Source organism: Manacus candei, unplaced genomic scaffold, assembly GCF_025592945.1.
Source record: "Manacus candei isolate 608988 ecotype Guabito, Panama unplaced genomic scaffold, ASM2559294v1 h1tg000011l, whole genome shotgun sequence".
NCBI lineage: Eukaryota > Metazoa > Chordata > Aves > Passeriformes > Pipridae > Manacus > Manacus candei.
Window position 1 is genome coordinate 14,730,997 of NW_026138059.1, and position 13,120 is coordinate 14,744,116.

The following is a 13,120-nucleotide window of genomic DNA, read 5'->3' on the forward strand; positions in this document are numbered from 1 at the left end:
ATCTTTGACTTTAAGGGCTTGTTTATTTTTTTTAATAAATTCAAATCTAAAGACAAACAATAAAAGAAAATAAACAAGCACTTTTTAAAAAATGGGCATATCAACCAATTCCAATCAATATGAATGAAACATTAAGTGTAACAGCCATTAACTAAAAAAACCCTCAAAACCTAAAAAACCTAATAAATCAGTACATAAGGATATGTTAGAAATTTAATCACTTACAGGCTCTCCACGATGTCCTTCTAGGCCTGGAGATCCAGGCTGTCCAACTTCTCCCTTTAAAATAAAAAAAAAGACAAGAAAAAAAATTTCCTTTGCATTATAAAAATAATTATTTCAAATACTAAATTATTATTTTTAATATAAGTAAAATGTCAAACGAATACACAAAATCAAGGTTTCACCAAATAAACATCTCTTGAAAACAGTTTAAAACATACTAAGAAGTGTTGTCAACCCAGTATTCCCTCATGCTGTGTCCAACAGGCAGCTGTCAAATAGTTTGCAAAAAGAGATGAGAGACAATTGTCTTTTCAATCAGAACAGCAACTTCTGGTTGAAGAAATGCATAAAAAAATAAACTGCTACTGTCTAACTGTTGGTACAACTAATAGTCTGGAAAAATATTTCAAAGCACTTAAGAATACAGCAGTACCAGAAATGATCAAATCTTTATGCCCTTACTCAAAATATGTACGATACTATTCTGAAAATTTGAAGAATAATTCCAGAAATAAAAGTATGTAAAACAAATTAAAGATCAATTAAATTATTATTATCAATTAAAGATAAATTAAAGATCAATTAAAATATATACAAAGTAATCTCACAATAATTAATTTAAAATTATAAAAACAGGACTGGAAGTAACAATGGGTAGCATCTGGGTTTCAAGCCATGCTTTTTCCACATTCTTTCCTGGAATGAATATTGTAAAAAAACAGGAAAGCTCCAACAGAAGTTTCCTTCAAAGACAGCATGTTTGTTACTGCTCTGAATTTGATTATAGACCCAGAATGAAACAATGTTTTATAGCAAGCAGATGTTGAAGTCAAGCTGACAATGAACAATACAGCTTCTATTAGCTATATTATAAAACGAATAAAAACTAATGAGTATGTCATATTTTTTTGTACAATATTTTTTTTTACAGAAAATGTCTTCCAGTTTAAATGCACACACGTTCACATAACTATTATACTGAATTCTCTGTATATTTTTTACAAGCATAAAAACAGATCAAAGTACTCTCCAAATTCCTCCTTTAGCAACATAATGCTTCACTCTAAATGGCCACCAGTGGCAGTTAAAATTTTATGCTAACGTTGTGTCAACTGTGACTTCTACCTGTCCATGTTATCAAATACTGTAGAAAGAAAATATTAATACCTAATTTTTTTCTATGTTCTATCATACCAGAAAAGGAATTCCTCCACCAGCTTAGTGCTGATATCTCTGTGTACGTGTGTGCGTGCATAGATATACATATATAAAAGGGAGGATTCGTTTGACATAAATTCATGGAAGGTAAATAAGCTCCTATCACAGACAACAGAAGTCTAGTCTGGACAATTAATGGAGGACTGATTCAGCTGATCAGCCAACAGAAGCTGAATTCCACTGCCCACACATAGACATTTGGTCGTATTAGAGATACCCAAGGGTGTCTTGTCTAGGGTCCTACTCCCACTCCAGAAAGGTACTGGCTTTCCATAGGACTTATGTCATATTTTTCAGCTTCCTTAGGATGCTTTGGACACTAATACATTTCAAATGCACCACAGGCCTTTGAAGGACACAACTAAACTGGTACCTATGAGTCTGCCTTCTTTGACTCCTCTGGCATTACCACTTAGACCTGTGTTGACTTCAATGGCTACATAGGTAGCTAGTATGTCCATGGACACAAACTTAGCTGAGTGTTTTAAAATGTCTGTTCAATTGTCCTTGCTTGACATATTTGCAAGAGTCGGAGATACGTTTATATTAATAAAGACAATTTGTAGGCATGTATCAATGGGATTTGAAGATGAAAATGAAATTAATGTAGGAGTATTTAAAACTAAACCAAGCAACAAATAAAGAAAAAGTCCTTTAGTATTGTAGAAATAATCTGCTCTTGGTTGCTGAAGTTAACTTAAGAAAAATGAGCAATGAGAATTTTTTTCCATAACTGAGACTTACAACTTCATTTACTAACGTATTTTAGTGTGGTAAACGTAAGGGCAGTTAAAAAAAACAACAGTACACATAAAACAAAGTTACTCCATTAACTTTTAGCACAGTCTCATTAGGCCTTCCAAGGAGAACAAATAAAACAGGAAATACTGAGTTTATCTACCATAAAAGCTAAATTTTATACATACTTTCTCAAGATTGTTATTTTAGATGTTTTCTGCTAATAAATCTTTGAATTGCAGGATGCTCAGTTATACATTGAAGTTGGGCAATTTCCCAGATAACAGTGCTGTAGTGTTGCATGTAAGTCATAACTCATCCCTTTAGCTTCAAACTAAGACACTTACATATGCTATTCTATCCAAAGATGTCTAGGGACATGTAAGGGCACTAAGACCCCATTACAGTGAACAAAGGCTCAATTTAGCTACCAAATCACAAATGATGGGTGCTATTTGAGGTGCTCTAGGGCAGCCAAAGCTTCCACATTGGGCTGGCAGGTACCATCTAAAGGAGATCTACGCCCTTCTAAAATGGCACTTTGGGTCACCTTGGCTACCCAAAGAGGAGGAAATAGGACTGAAAACTTACTAGTAAAGTCACAAAAGTTACAGCAGTTAACAGTCAGCAGCTTAGTGACTTTAGAAGCTCCATTCATTATATTTACTAAGACCTTCACTCAGTTGTCACCACATAGATGTGGTAGAGCCATTGCCTGCTCCAAATAAGGGTGATAAATTTTTCACCTTGAAAACATTCAAGGATGGAACAAGATGAACAGCTGTGCAGTCTCCATTGAGGTTACCAAAACCCAGCTGAGCAACCTGGTATGGATTCAGTGTTGTCCCATTTGTGAGCAGGAAGCTAGTCCAGCAGATGACTGAAATTCCCCTCCAGCCTGAGAGAACAAGCCTGGGATGCTGCTGGATCCACTTTCTTGGCAGCTGCTGCTTGAAGGGTTTAGGTCTCTCATAGGTCTTGCACCACATCTCCCTGCTGCAGCAGATGTCACAGATATGCCAACTGCATCCCCAACTGCTCTAGACAAGCATGGTCACAAAATGGAAGACTCAGATCTTCAACTAAAGCAACAGGTATTTAGACAAATGCACTTAAAAGTACACTTGTACTTTTTGACACTGAAGTAACATCACTCTGGAGCAGTCCTAAATACTTTCCTTATTACTAAGAAAAGGAACAACGCTGCTGCTTAAAAGCTTCTTTAAGTCAATTCAACTGAACATTTACATTGCATATTATTAATTTTTTTTTTCCTGTGAACTTAAAACTGATACAGTTGAAGTCCACCTTTTCACAAATCAGAAAAGCGCAAACAAGTGTTTGGCAAGAAAAACATCCAGTGAGCTCACACACTGTGATACAAATATCGGATCCTGTAGTCTTTTTTACAGTACACAGATACTCAATCAACTTGAAAAACTGTTCTAAATTCAATGTAAAGGGTATTGCACAGTGAAGAGAATACAAACACAAACATTCAATACTGAAAGTGCTTTCCCCTAACTTTCCTGCATCTCCCTTCAAAAGCAATTAATTATGTTCTACAGTGTATGCTTGTTTATAAATCTCATTAAGAGAGTTAGATAAAACACAAAAGGATAAGGAAGACAACGTATAAAGAATCTCTAAGGATACACTCTTAATAAAAGATTTGCCCCAGCTCATAAAACAACTGAAAACAATGAAATCTGCTCACTGCTGCAGTAAACTTCTGCATTTCCTAGTACCACGTTATTTTAATTTCCAGTAATTCTCCACAGAATAAACGAGTATATTTAGACCAATAGCAATGCTGTTGAAGACTTTGGCAAGATACGAATATACATTTCTACCTACCTTGAAACCAGGACTTCCCGGTAATCCATCTTTCCCATTTTTGCCAGGGTCTCCCTGTAGGAACAGTTACCAGTAATCAGCAGGTGAATTAACATGCAAAAGTTAAAGACAAATTGTCTTCACAAAACTTACTGATCGGCCAGGCATTCCTGGAAATCCCGTATCACCCTTCTCTCCTTTTGAACCCTGAGAAAAACAGCAAACAAAAAGTAAGTTATGTTCAATGTTTATGCTGCAAATTTAGTATATTTAACCTATAATTAATGCATTTCTAATTCTGAAAATGTACAGGAAATCTGTTTCTTTCTTAGTACAGCCAGCTGCCAATTAATAACTACCCTGTTACAGAAACGTAAATATGTTTGAAAATATAGAAATCCTAACACAGACCCTCTTTCAAATTGCTTAAAACTCTAGAGCAATAAACACATGAAGAAAATATAAGGACACATGAAAATGTAACTGTTAACTCTCCGTGGCCAAAATGCGCTCTCTGCTTTATATAAATTACAGATTAAAATATCTCTCTTCATGGCCACTATAAGCCTCACTCCTTTCGTGTGCTCCTCTCCTCACTCCCCTTACTCCTCTCCCTTGCTCCTGTTTGGTTATACATACATTTCTATGTATTAAAAAGTACAGACTTCTTTGCAATTATTACGTATACCGCATACATGGTGTGTTATCCATAGACGCATTTGCAAAAAATATATGCATTTTGGGTTACGTGAAACGGAATTACACCAACCCATTAACAGGATGAAGACAGTTCTCTAAACATGCAAATATGCAGAGAGCAAGTTTGATAATACTAAACATAAGAACATCCAGTAACAACAGTGAAAATTTTTTTTGAGTTATGACTGCAGAATTAAATTATCTGCGAATACATATTATAAAAATATAAATTATATTCCATAGGGTTCCCATGCCCCAGAGCTGGCAGCAGGGAAGGAACGTGAGAAGGAAGGAGAGCAGAGAGCTGTTGTGGACTGACCACCCCACCCTGTTCCCCATTCCCCATCCAACGAAGGATGGGAGTTGAGCCTGGGAAAAAGGCTCGACTGGGAGAGGTGTTTTAGTTTTTGTCTTTGTTTCTCACTACCCAAATCTATTTTACTTGTCATTAAATGAAATTAATTTTCCCCAAATTGACACTAACTGGCAGGTGATCTCCCTTATCTGGACCCACAAGCTTTTCCACCTTATTTTCTCTGGCCATACTGCTAAGAAGGGGGAACGAGAGAGTGGCTGGGGGCATCAGGCAGCCAGCCAAGGTCACCCCATCACAGATACCAATAACATTTTGCTTTAACTTATAATTACAAGTTCACTTGCCTTTTTTCCATATATTCCTGGCTCTCCTTGATCTCCTTTAGGACCCCTTTCTCCCTAGACAAAATGTGTGTGAACAAGTTAATTTTTAAAATAGAAGTAGTTCTATAAAGATACATATATGAAGTATACATGTATAACAGACTCAAAACAAAGCAGGCAGAGCTACGTGTGATATAAAAAATATGCCCAAGACAGTAAATGCAAACCCTGAATTTTCCAAGCTCTCCTAGGGGGAGAAGCCCAGAATGTCCAACACTGATGGTGAGGCAATCCACAGCTTGCAGGTTTAATGTTTCTGCTTTTTATGGAAGGTACTTTGTGATTCTGGTTGCTTAAATATAGGTAGGAACCTAAGTGAAAATTCAGTTCTTTGAAAAGTGCTGCACTTTTTTGAAGACCTTATTTGAAAAGTTTAAAACACAAATTTGGAAAAACTAAGAAATATATCCAGTTGAATACTAACATAGAAGAAAAGAACATATGGTTGATGATGATTTAGAGAACACACACGAACTAAACTTGCTAGGATAGACTAGAACTATCCTTCAAAATGCTGTCACCCAAATTTAACAACTTAAAGAAAATAGTATAATTATATTTTTATTTTTGACACATTATTTGTGATGAAGAAGGTTCTAAGTAGTAGTAAAATCAAAGTAATTAATATAAAATCCAATAGAGCAGAACAAAAATATAAAACCAGACAGTTTGATATCTACGTAATGAAGTCCCATGGCATGTATCTTCCCTAAATTTCAGCATCATATCCATTGATTTTATGTAGGTCATCTACATAAAATACACTGATAGTATTGTATACAGATTTATTTTTCCCCTAAATTAAACCATAGAGCAACTTGAAACACAGGAATACTGTAAGAAGACATATTTCATTTCAACCTTTGGTGCTGGCATCCCATGTAATCCAGGAAAACCAGGTAGTCCACTGTCACCCTAAAAGAGCAAACATATTTTAAATCCTTGTATCTGAAATAGTTGTAATGTACTATAATAACATTCATATCCTCATGATCAACAAATAGTGGAAAGATGTTATGTACCACCATATCAATTTCATAACATTCTATGATGATTGGTGAGAGTCTGTTGATCTTCAAACAAGATTCAGTACATAAAAGAAAAAAAAAAACTTAAAACAATCATTAAATTTTAGAATAAATTTTACTGTAATTTCTGAATAAATCTTATGGGGATTCAAAAGTAGCAATTTAGCTTTAACAAGATGAAAAAAAGCTTTGAAAATCTCTGTAGGAGCTGTGATAATTCTACCATCCATTCCTAATCCCTAAGTAAGGAAACTCCATAAACCTGTAATGGCTTTGGCTTTGATCTGTTACTGAAAATATCAAAGACCTACCGACCTTATCAAATTTCTCACCAGCTTACGCTGCATTAGTGAAGTATTAAAAAAATAAGGAATTAAGTACCTTCTCTAGAAACCAAACAAAATTAAACCAAAGTAGATTGATATAAAACAACTTTGGCACTTTGACAAATGAGTTCTTATTTTTATAGAAGACAGAATACACTTTGGTAAAAGCAGTTGGCAACTGAAAAGACAAGGCAAATAATCAGTTCTTTTTATTGTTTTCAGAAGTGTTAGATATCAGGGATTCCAAACTTTTGCTGGTACTGTTGGTACTGAAGATATTTAACTGACAATTTGTCTGCAAGCTCCTTTGAACAATTACAACAAAAGCCTAAATTATAACTTGTCAGTACCTGACTTGAAGCAATAAAACCAAGCTTTGCTGCTTGTTTCAGAAGACCAGATTTACTTCACATGGGACAAAGAGCCAACCCCAAAATCATTTTGGGTCAATCAAAATGTTTTCTCTCTGTTAATGTCTAACTCTATATTAAACAATACATTTTGATTTGTTTGATCTATTTCAATCATAAAGAAAGAATAGTAAACTATGCTTGGGAAGCTGTTTCATGTAATATTTCAAGTTCTAAGGCAAAGGTTAACCATTACAACATATCTCAGTGCTATTTATCAAAGCCTCTCATGTCTAAGCAGATATGGAGGGTTCTGTAATATATTCACAGAAGACAGAAACACAACCACAGGAATGACAGCTTATAGGTTAATGCTATCAAAATATCTCTTAACAAATAAATACTGAAAACAGGTGGAACGGAGTTCAAAAAATCAGTAAAGCTTATAAAATAAACACTTTGTGCAACCACTGCTTCTTAATGAAAAAGATTGGAGTTTCAATTTCTACTCAGAAATGGTGACTCAATTATTGGATAAACTAAAACACTTGGAAATGGAAACAGTTTTAAATTAGTTGCTACAGAAACTTTACAAGTAATGGGATGAAATTAAGAGATGAAAATTTGGGCTGAATCTCCAGGAAAAAAATTCTAATGGCAAGACGTATTTTACAATGGAAAAGTTTCCTGAAACAGTGGTGGAAGCCCTATTTCTTGGCACATTTTAAACAAGGCTGGACTGAGCAATAGGAAATATTCTATCTGTCATAACACTGCACTGCCAGGAGAATAGAGTTTTTCATTAGCAGTATCTTAATTTCTACACATGGCCCAATACCCACTGATTGATAAGATTAACATCTAAAATCAATTAGACTGAGATGACTAAAGCACAGAAAACATAAGCACATTTTTCACCCCTAATCATGCATTTGAGAATTCTGCTGAACAGTGATGAATTTAAGGACTTGTTTTTAATATTCGGAACTTCAGAAAGGAATTCTAAGACCTGTTGGGAAAACAAGCGTTTGTTTTACAGAAAAGGCTTTTAAGTTTTAATAAACCAAAACCAAAATCATTTTTATCACAATCAACTTAGAACTTTTCTAAACATAGGGCAGAAATGTGGGCATGGATATTTACATATCAATGAAACTTGGCAATGCCAATGGTCAGTTTATTCTCTGTGCATACAGAAGATCCAGAGTCAAGTTTATCCAGATTATCAGAAGGGAGTTACATATAAACTTCCACATCTGTCTGTAGCTCCAAGCTACTGGCTACACCTCAGCTAGAATTTTCCACAAAAAGCTTTGGTTTCAATTAGTGTTTTCTGATAAAAAGTGCCAACCAAAAATTCCTATGTAGGTCATCTGGATGCTTACTTAAAGAGATAAAGAGTGAAAAGAGTCAAAAAGAAAACCATTCTGACAGAAGTCCGTATTGTGCTTCCAGATACCCATACTTAGATACACTTTTCTAAATATATGTTATTCAGTCCAATGAAGTTGCTACTGGCAGTGCTAAAGCCTATATGACCTTTATTAAATAAAGCAGACCATATTCAGAATTTGAATTTAGGATTCTTAATCCTTTCTTATTACCCTTCTAATAAACAATTCTCACAGAAGCCGTTTTACTGATATTATTAACTGATACTATTACTTTTGTTTGGTTGTTTTTTTTTACCTTCGCCCCATCTTGTCCTGGCTCTCCCTTGATACCTGGCAAGCCACGAGGTCCCTAAAGTGAGAAAAAAATGAAAACCAGCTCAAATACTAATTCAGTCTGATATAGAACAAGACACAGAAATGTAACACAACATGACCCAGAGACCAATGTGTCAGCTGGCTGATTACAGTATTTTTGTAATTGGACACAAAGGCAGAACCAAGCATGAAATGCATCCAGCATGTATGAATATGGCACGCCATCATAACCCATGTCTCAGGAGTACAGAAACTATTTGTTCTAATCAAGGACAAAAAGAATGTCACACAGGCTGTATTAGCCCAGGGATGTCCCCTTCAAATGTCCATCAGACAGCCTGCACAAATGCCATGTTGCAGGCTCACTCCTGGTCCCAGCATTCTCTCAGATGTTTAATTCAACAAACTACCAAGTCCTTTACTATCAGCCAGACTGGATCATGACACAAGTAAAATACAGCATTGATTTCCAACAACTGTCTCAGTAAAGACTACTAAATTTATACAACAAAGAAAGAAAATTAATTCTCCTCCATCAGACTGGACTTTATCTAAACTTTGTTTTGGACACGTGCATTGAGGGTAATCCATCTCCATGACAAGACTTCAGATCACTGTTAGTGATTCATAGAAAAATTGAAGGAACTACTCTTTGGCTTCTGGATCAGGACAAAAATGTCTAAGCTGCAGCTGAGTCCATCTTCTACAGGCCTTACCTAGCACTGATTAAATTTGCCAGTCTAATTGTCAGCCTACCTTCAAATCATGACATCACTTGAGCCCTTTTCGAACCCCAACCTCAACTCTCAATGAAAAACAATGGATATTGAGAGAGACCTGGCAGGATTTGTCTCAGATCTAGTCTCAAAATCTACAAATGAAACAGAAACTTACCTGAATCCCTGGAGTTCCTGGGATACCTGGAGTTCCTGCTGATCCCTGATATCCCTAAAGAAAAGAACCAAGACTTGTGACTTTTCAAAAGTCACATATACAAATTTCCAAACACCTATTTAAAGAAAAAACAATCTTCGTGCTTACTAGAGAACTGTTGTCACAGCCCTGTCATTGCAGGTCACAAATTTTAGCAACTGCTATTACAATCATATATTTGGGATTTACACTTCAGCCTTCAAAAGCCTTCATATCTGCATCTGAAGTTTGCAGCCTCCAGACTTTAGTTAAAATCAGTTATTTTAGAATTGTTACACAAAAGCATAACAAACATATTGTTTTATTTTCAACTGGGGGAAAAAAGAAAAAAGAAATTAATCCACATATGTTGACACACTTTTTCTCTCTGTCTCCCAAGAAAAATAGCTGAAAAATGTCAGGAGTTTTAAAGGCTTATTCCTAGTTACAGAAACAAGCTTTAACAAATAAGGTATGTTCTAATTCATTATGCAGCTAGTTTTGTAATATCTCTAAATAATAAAAACTTCATTCTAAATACTAAGCACTTAGCTATGAACTTGAAGGTATATTACAGGCTATGCAAATACAAAAAATTATTAGAATGACTGGGACTATGAAAAGAAATACTAAATAATTCATAAGTTGAAAAGAGAATTTCAGGAATGCTTTACTAGAAATCAACATTGGCAGAACAAGAGAACCTCTACAGAATCCAAAATATATGTCTAAGTTTTGGTAGATTTGATTCAATTACTATAGCAAGATAACCAGATTTTATGCAAAATGAACAAGTGCTTTAAAGACTCCTTTAAGAGAGGCAAGTTACTGAAGAATAAGAATTTCACATAGTTCCATTAAAAATATGTCATTCCAATGGAGAAAATTAGCTACCAGGAGGGATTTTTTGATAAAACATTCAAAATAAGAGGAGATATTGCTCTATAAAACTCTGAGGCTATTTGGCTCAGACATTTCAACAGGCAGACAAAACTAAATGTGATAAATCCCATTAAATGGACTATTCCATTTCAAATACCCAGAATTTGATCTTGATTTGAACTGAGAGAACTAATAATCCTGTTTCTAAATGAGTTTCAGTCTTAAAAACTTAGCACAAAATTTAATGGGGGGATTACCACACTGGTAAAAAGGAGCTAATAGAACCTTTTCAATTCAAGGAAGGCAACATGTATGTCTGATATCTTCTTTAAATCAGTCAGAGCTTCCTAGGAATAATAAAAAAAGCTAAAAATATTTGCTGGGTTAGATACAAGAGAGTCTTTGCTGTGCTCTCTTCCCAAAAGACATTTGAGCAGATGACCAATGAGCCAGCTGGTAATGTTTAGTATAGAAGTAAACAGAATTCTAGGTCTCTGTCATACATGGATCCTCTATCAAGCATTCCACTTCCACTGCTCAAGGGAGTTCTAACAAAATCAGCTTTAACATTAAATGGTATAGCATTCCCAGACTGCTCATAGGCCTCCCAGATAGTTGAAATAATTCACCAAACCAAAAAATGCCTTTAAAAGTGTACCCCTTTTTTTCTTCTAAAAAAAAAAGGCAAAAGGTTTGTATGACTTTCTGTAGGATATAATTATATATAAATAAAACTCTATTTTATATTTTAGATCTCTGCAATGCAATTTCCCTTCTCCCTCTAACTGAGAAGGGGAAGAAGTAGAGGAGTACAATTTCCTGGTTGAACTGAATTTTGAAATTCACAACATGAATAGAGGATGGCAGAAGAGTTTTCAGCTTACAAAACTGCATATTTAGCTCAGAGTTACATATTGTAATGTGATTTCAACACAAATCAAACACATTGTCAGTGTGCTCTGTTAAGGGAAAGCTGGAGCAGAGACGATTCAAAAGGAAATTTGCAGAAAGTCACAATAATGAGAATTGGTGTCTGGTAAAAATCACATAGCAATTGCCTGGACAAGGTAAAACCACCTTCTGTAAAAAGAAAACTGGATTTCATAAAAACTGAGCATGTGTTTGTATCACTACTCCTTTGCAGTACGGATTATAAATCTATATGCTAAAGCCTACAAATTTTTTGCACTAAAGTCAACTCTTCAGTGCAAAAGAGTTTGCACTCTTTCCTAACCGCAAAGCCCTCGGTAGGAGTACCTGTGTGACACACATACATATGCTGCAAGAACGGCAGTGCTACAGTTGCCACTTTATGTAAAAGGCACAGGAGTGAAAATTCCTGTTACAATTGACACTGCTGAGTTCAGGACTGAAGGTTCACTTTCAAATACAGTGAAAGCACTAAATTTGCCACAAAAAAATAATACTTTTTATCTGGGTTTGGTCTTCTCTCATGAACTTCTCAGAAGACACACAAATAGTGTGAGAAGTATTATAGTTAACTATGAATTTGATACGCAATTTTGAATCCAGTTCCCTAAACACAGGCAGCACCTGTCATTTGAGATTCTTTGGACACCCACCCAGTGGTAGAAGACAGTGGTACAAAATATTTGCCCACTGTCTTGCAGTGTGGGCAAAACAAAACACCTTGCAGCATAAAAATCCTATACTTGCTGAGTAATGCCATAATTTAGACACCCTGTGTCTTTGTACCCATTTTAAGAGTAAACGTACGTGCCCTCACTGGCAATATCAATAACTAAAATCCTGCCAGGCAACAGAAATGATAGAAAGTACTCCATGTATTTGAATTAAGTGTTTTAACCTTTCTCTGAGAAATTTTTCTATTATCTAATGTTTTTGCCTCAGGTCCTTTCTCTTCCTTTTCTCAAGGAGCTTTTTTTCTAAAATCTCTAATATCTCACTATGTCTGTACTCATGTGGCTATTGCTTTTCTTTTTCCTGCCCCTTTGGACATGTGGATCAGTCAAGTGGCCCTCTTCAGCATGTCTGTTTGGAGTCTGTGCCTTACTCCTTTCTCTGGGACTTTCTTAAGCAGTGGTAACTCAGGAGCTCAGAACAAGTCATCTCTCTCTCTTCCCTCTGTTAAACAGCATGGCGCTGTAGAAGGACTTCTGTGGCCAGCAGGTCCAGGGAAGTGATTCTTCCCCTGTACTCTGTGCTGGTGAGGTCACACCTGGAGTACTGTGTCCAGTTCTGGGCCCCTCAGTTCAGGAAGGATATTGAGGGGCTGGAGCAGGTCCAGAGAAGAGCAACAAGGCTGGTGAAGGGACCTGAGCACAAGTCCTATGAGGAGAGGCTGAGGGAGCTGGGGCTGTTCAGCCTGGAGAAGAGGAGGCTCAGGGGAGACCTCATCAGTCTCTACAACTCCCTGACAGGAGGTTGTAGCCAGGTGGGGATCAGTCTCTTCTCCCAGGCAACTATTAGTAATAGAAAAAGGCATGGTCTTAAGCTGTGCCAAGGGAGGTTTAGGT

The 13,120-nt window shown here is 36.0% G+C and overlaps 1 protein-coding gene across 1 annotated transcript in view; it reads right to left on the minus strand.

Moving 5' to 3' along the window:
* Positions 1-13,120, minus strand: part of COL21A1 (collagen type XXI alpha 1 chain) — a 98,924-nt gene that overhangs the window by 38,938 nt on the left and 46,866 nt on the right. Inside the window, exons 11-17 of the mRNA XM_051777904.1 lie at positions 9,723-9,776; positions 8,809-8,862; positions 6,277-6,330; positions 5,377-5,430; positions 4,171-4,224; positions 4,039-4,092; positions 226-279 (exon numbers count right to left, since the gene is read on the minus strand). Coding sequence (XP_051633864.1) covers positions 226-279; positions 4,039-4,092; positions 4,171-4,224; positions 5,377-5,430; positions 6,277-6,330; positions 8,809-8,862; positions 9,723-9,776 — 378 coding nt within the window. The remainder of the gene's footprint in view (positions 1-225; positions 280-4,038; positions 4,093-4,170; positions 4,225-5,376; positions 5,431-6,276; positions 6,331-8,808; positions 8,863-9,722; positions 9,777-13,120) is intronic.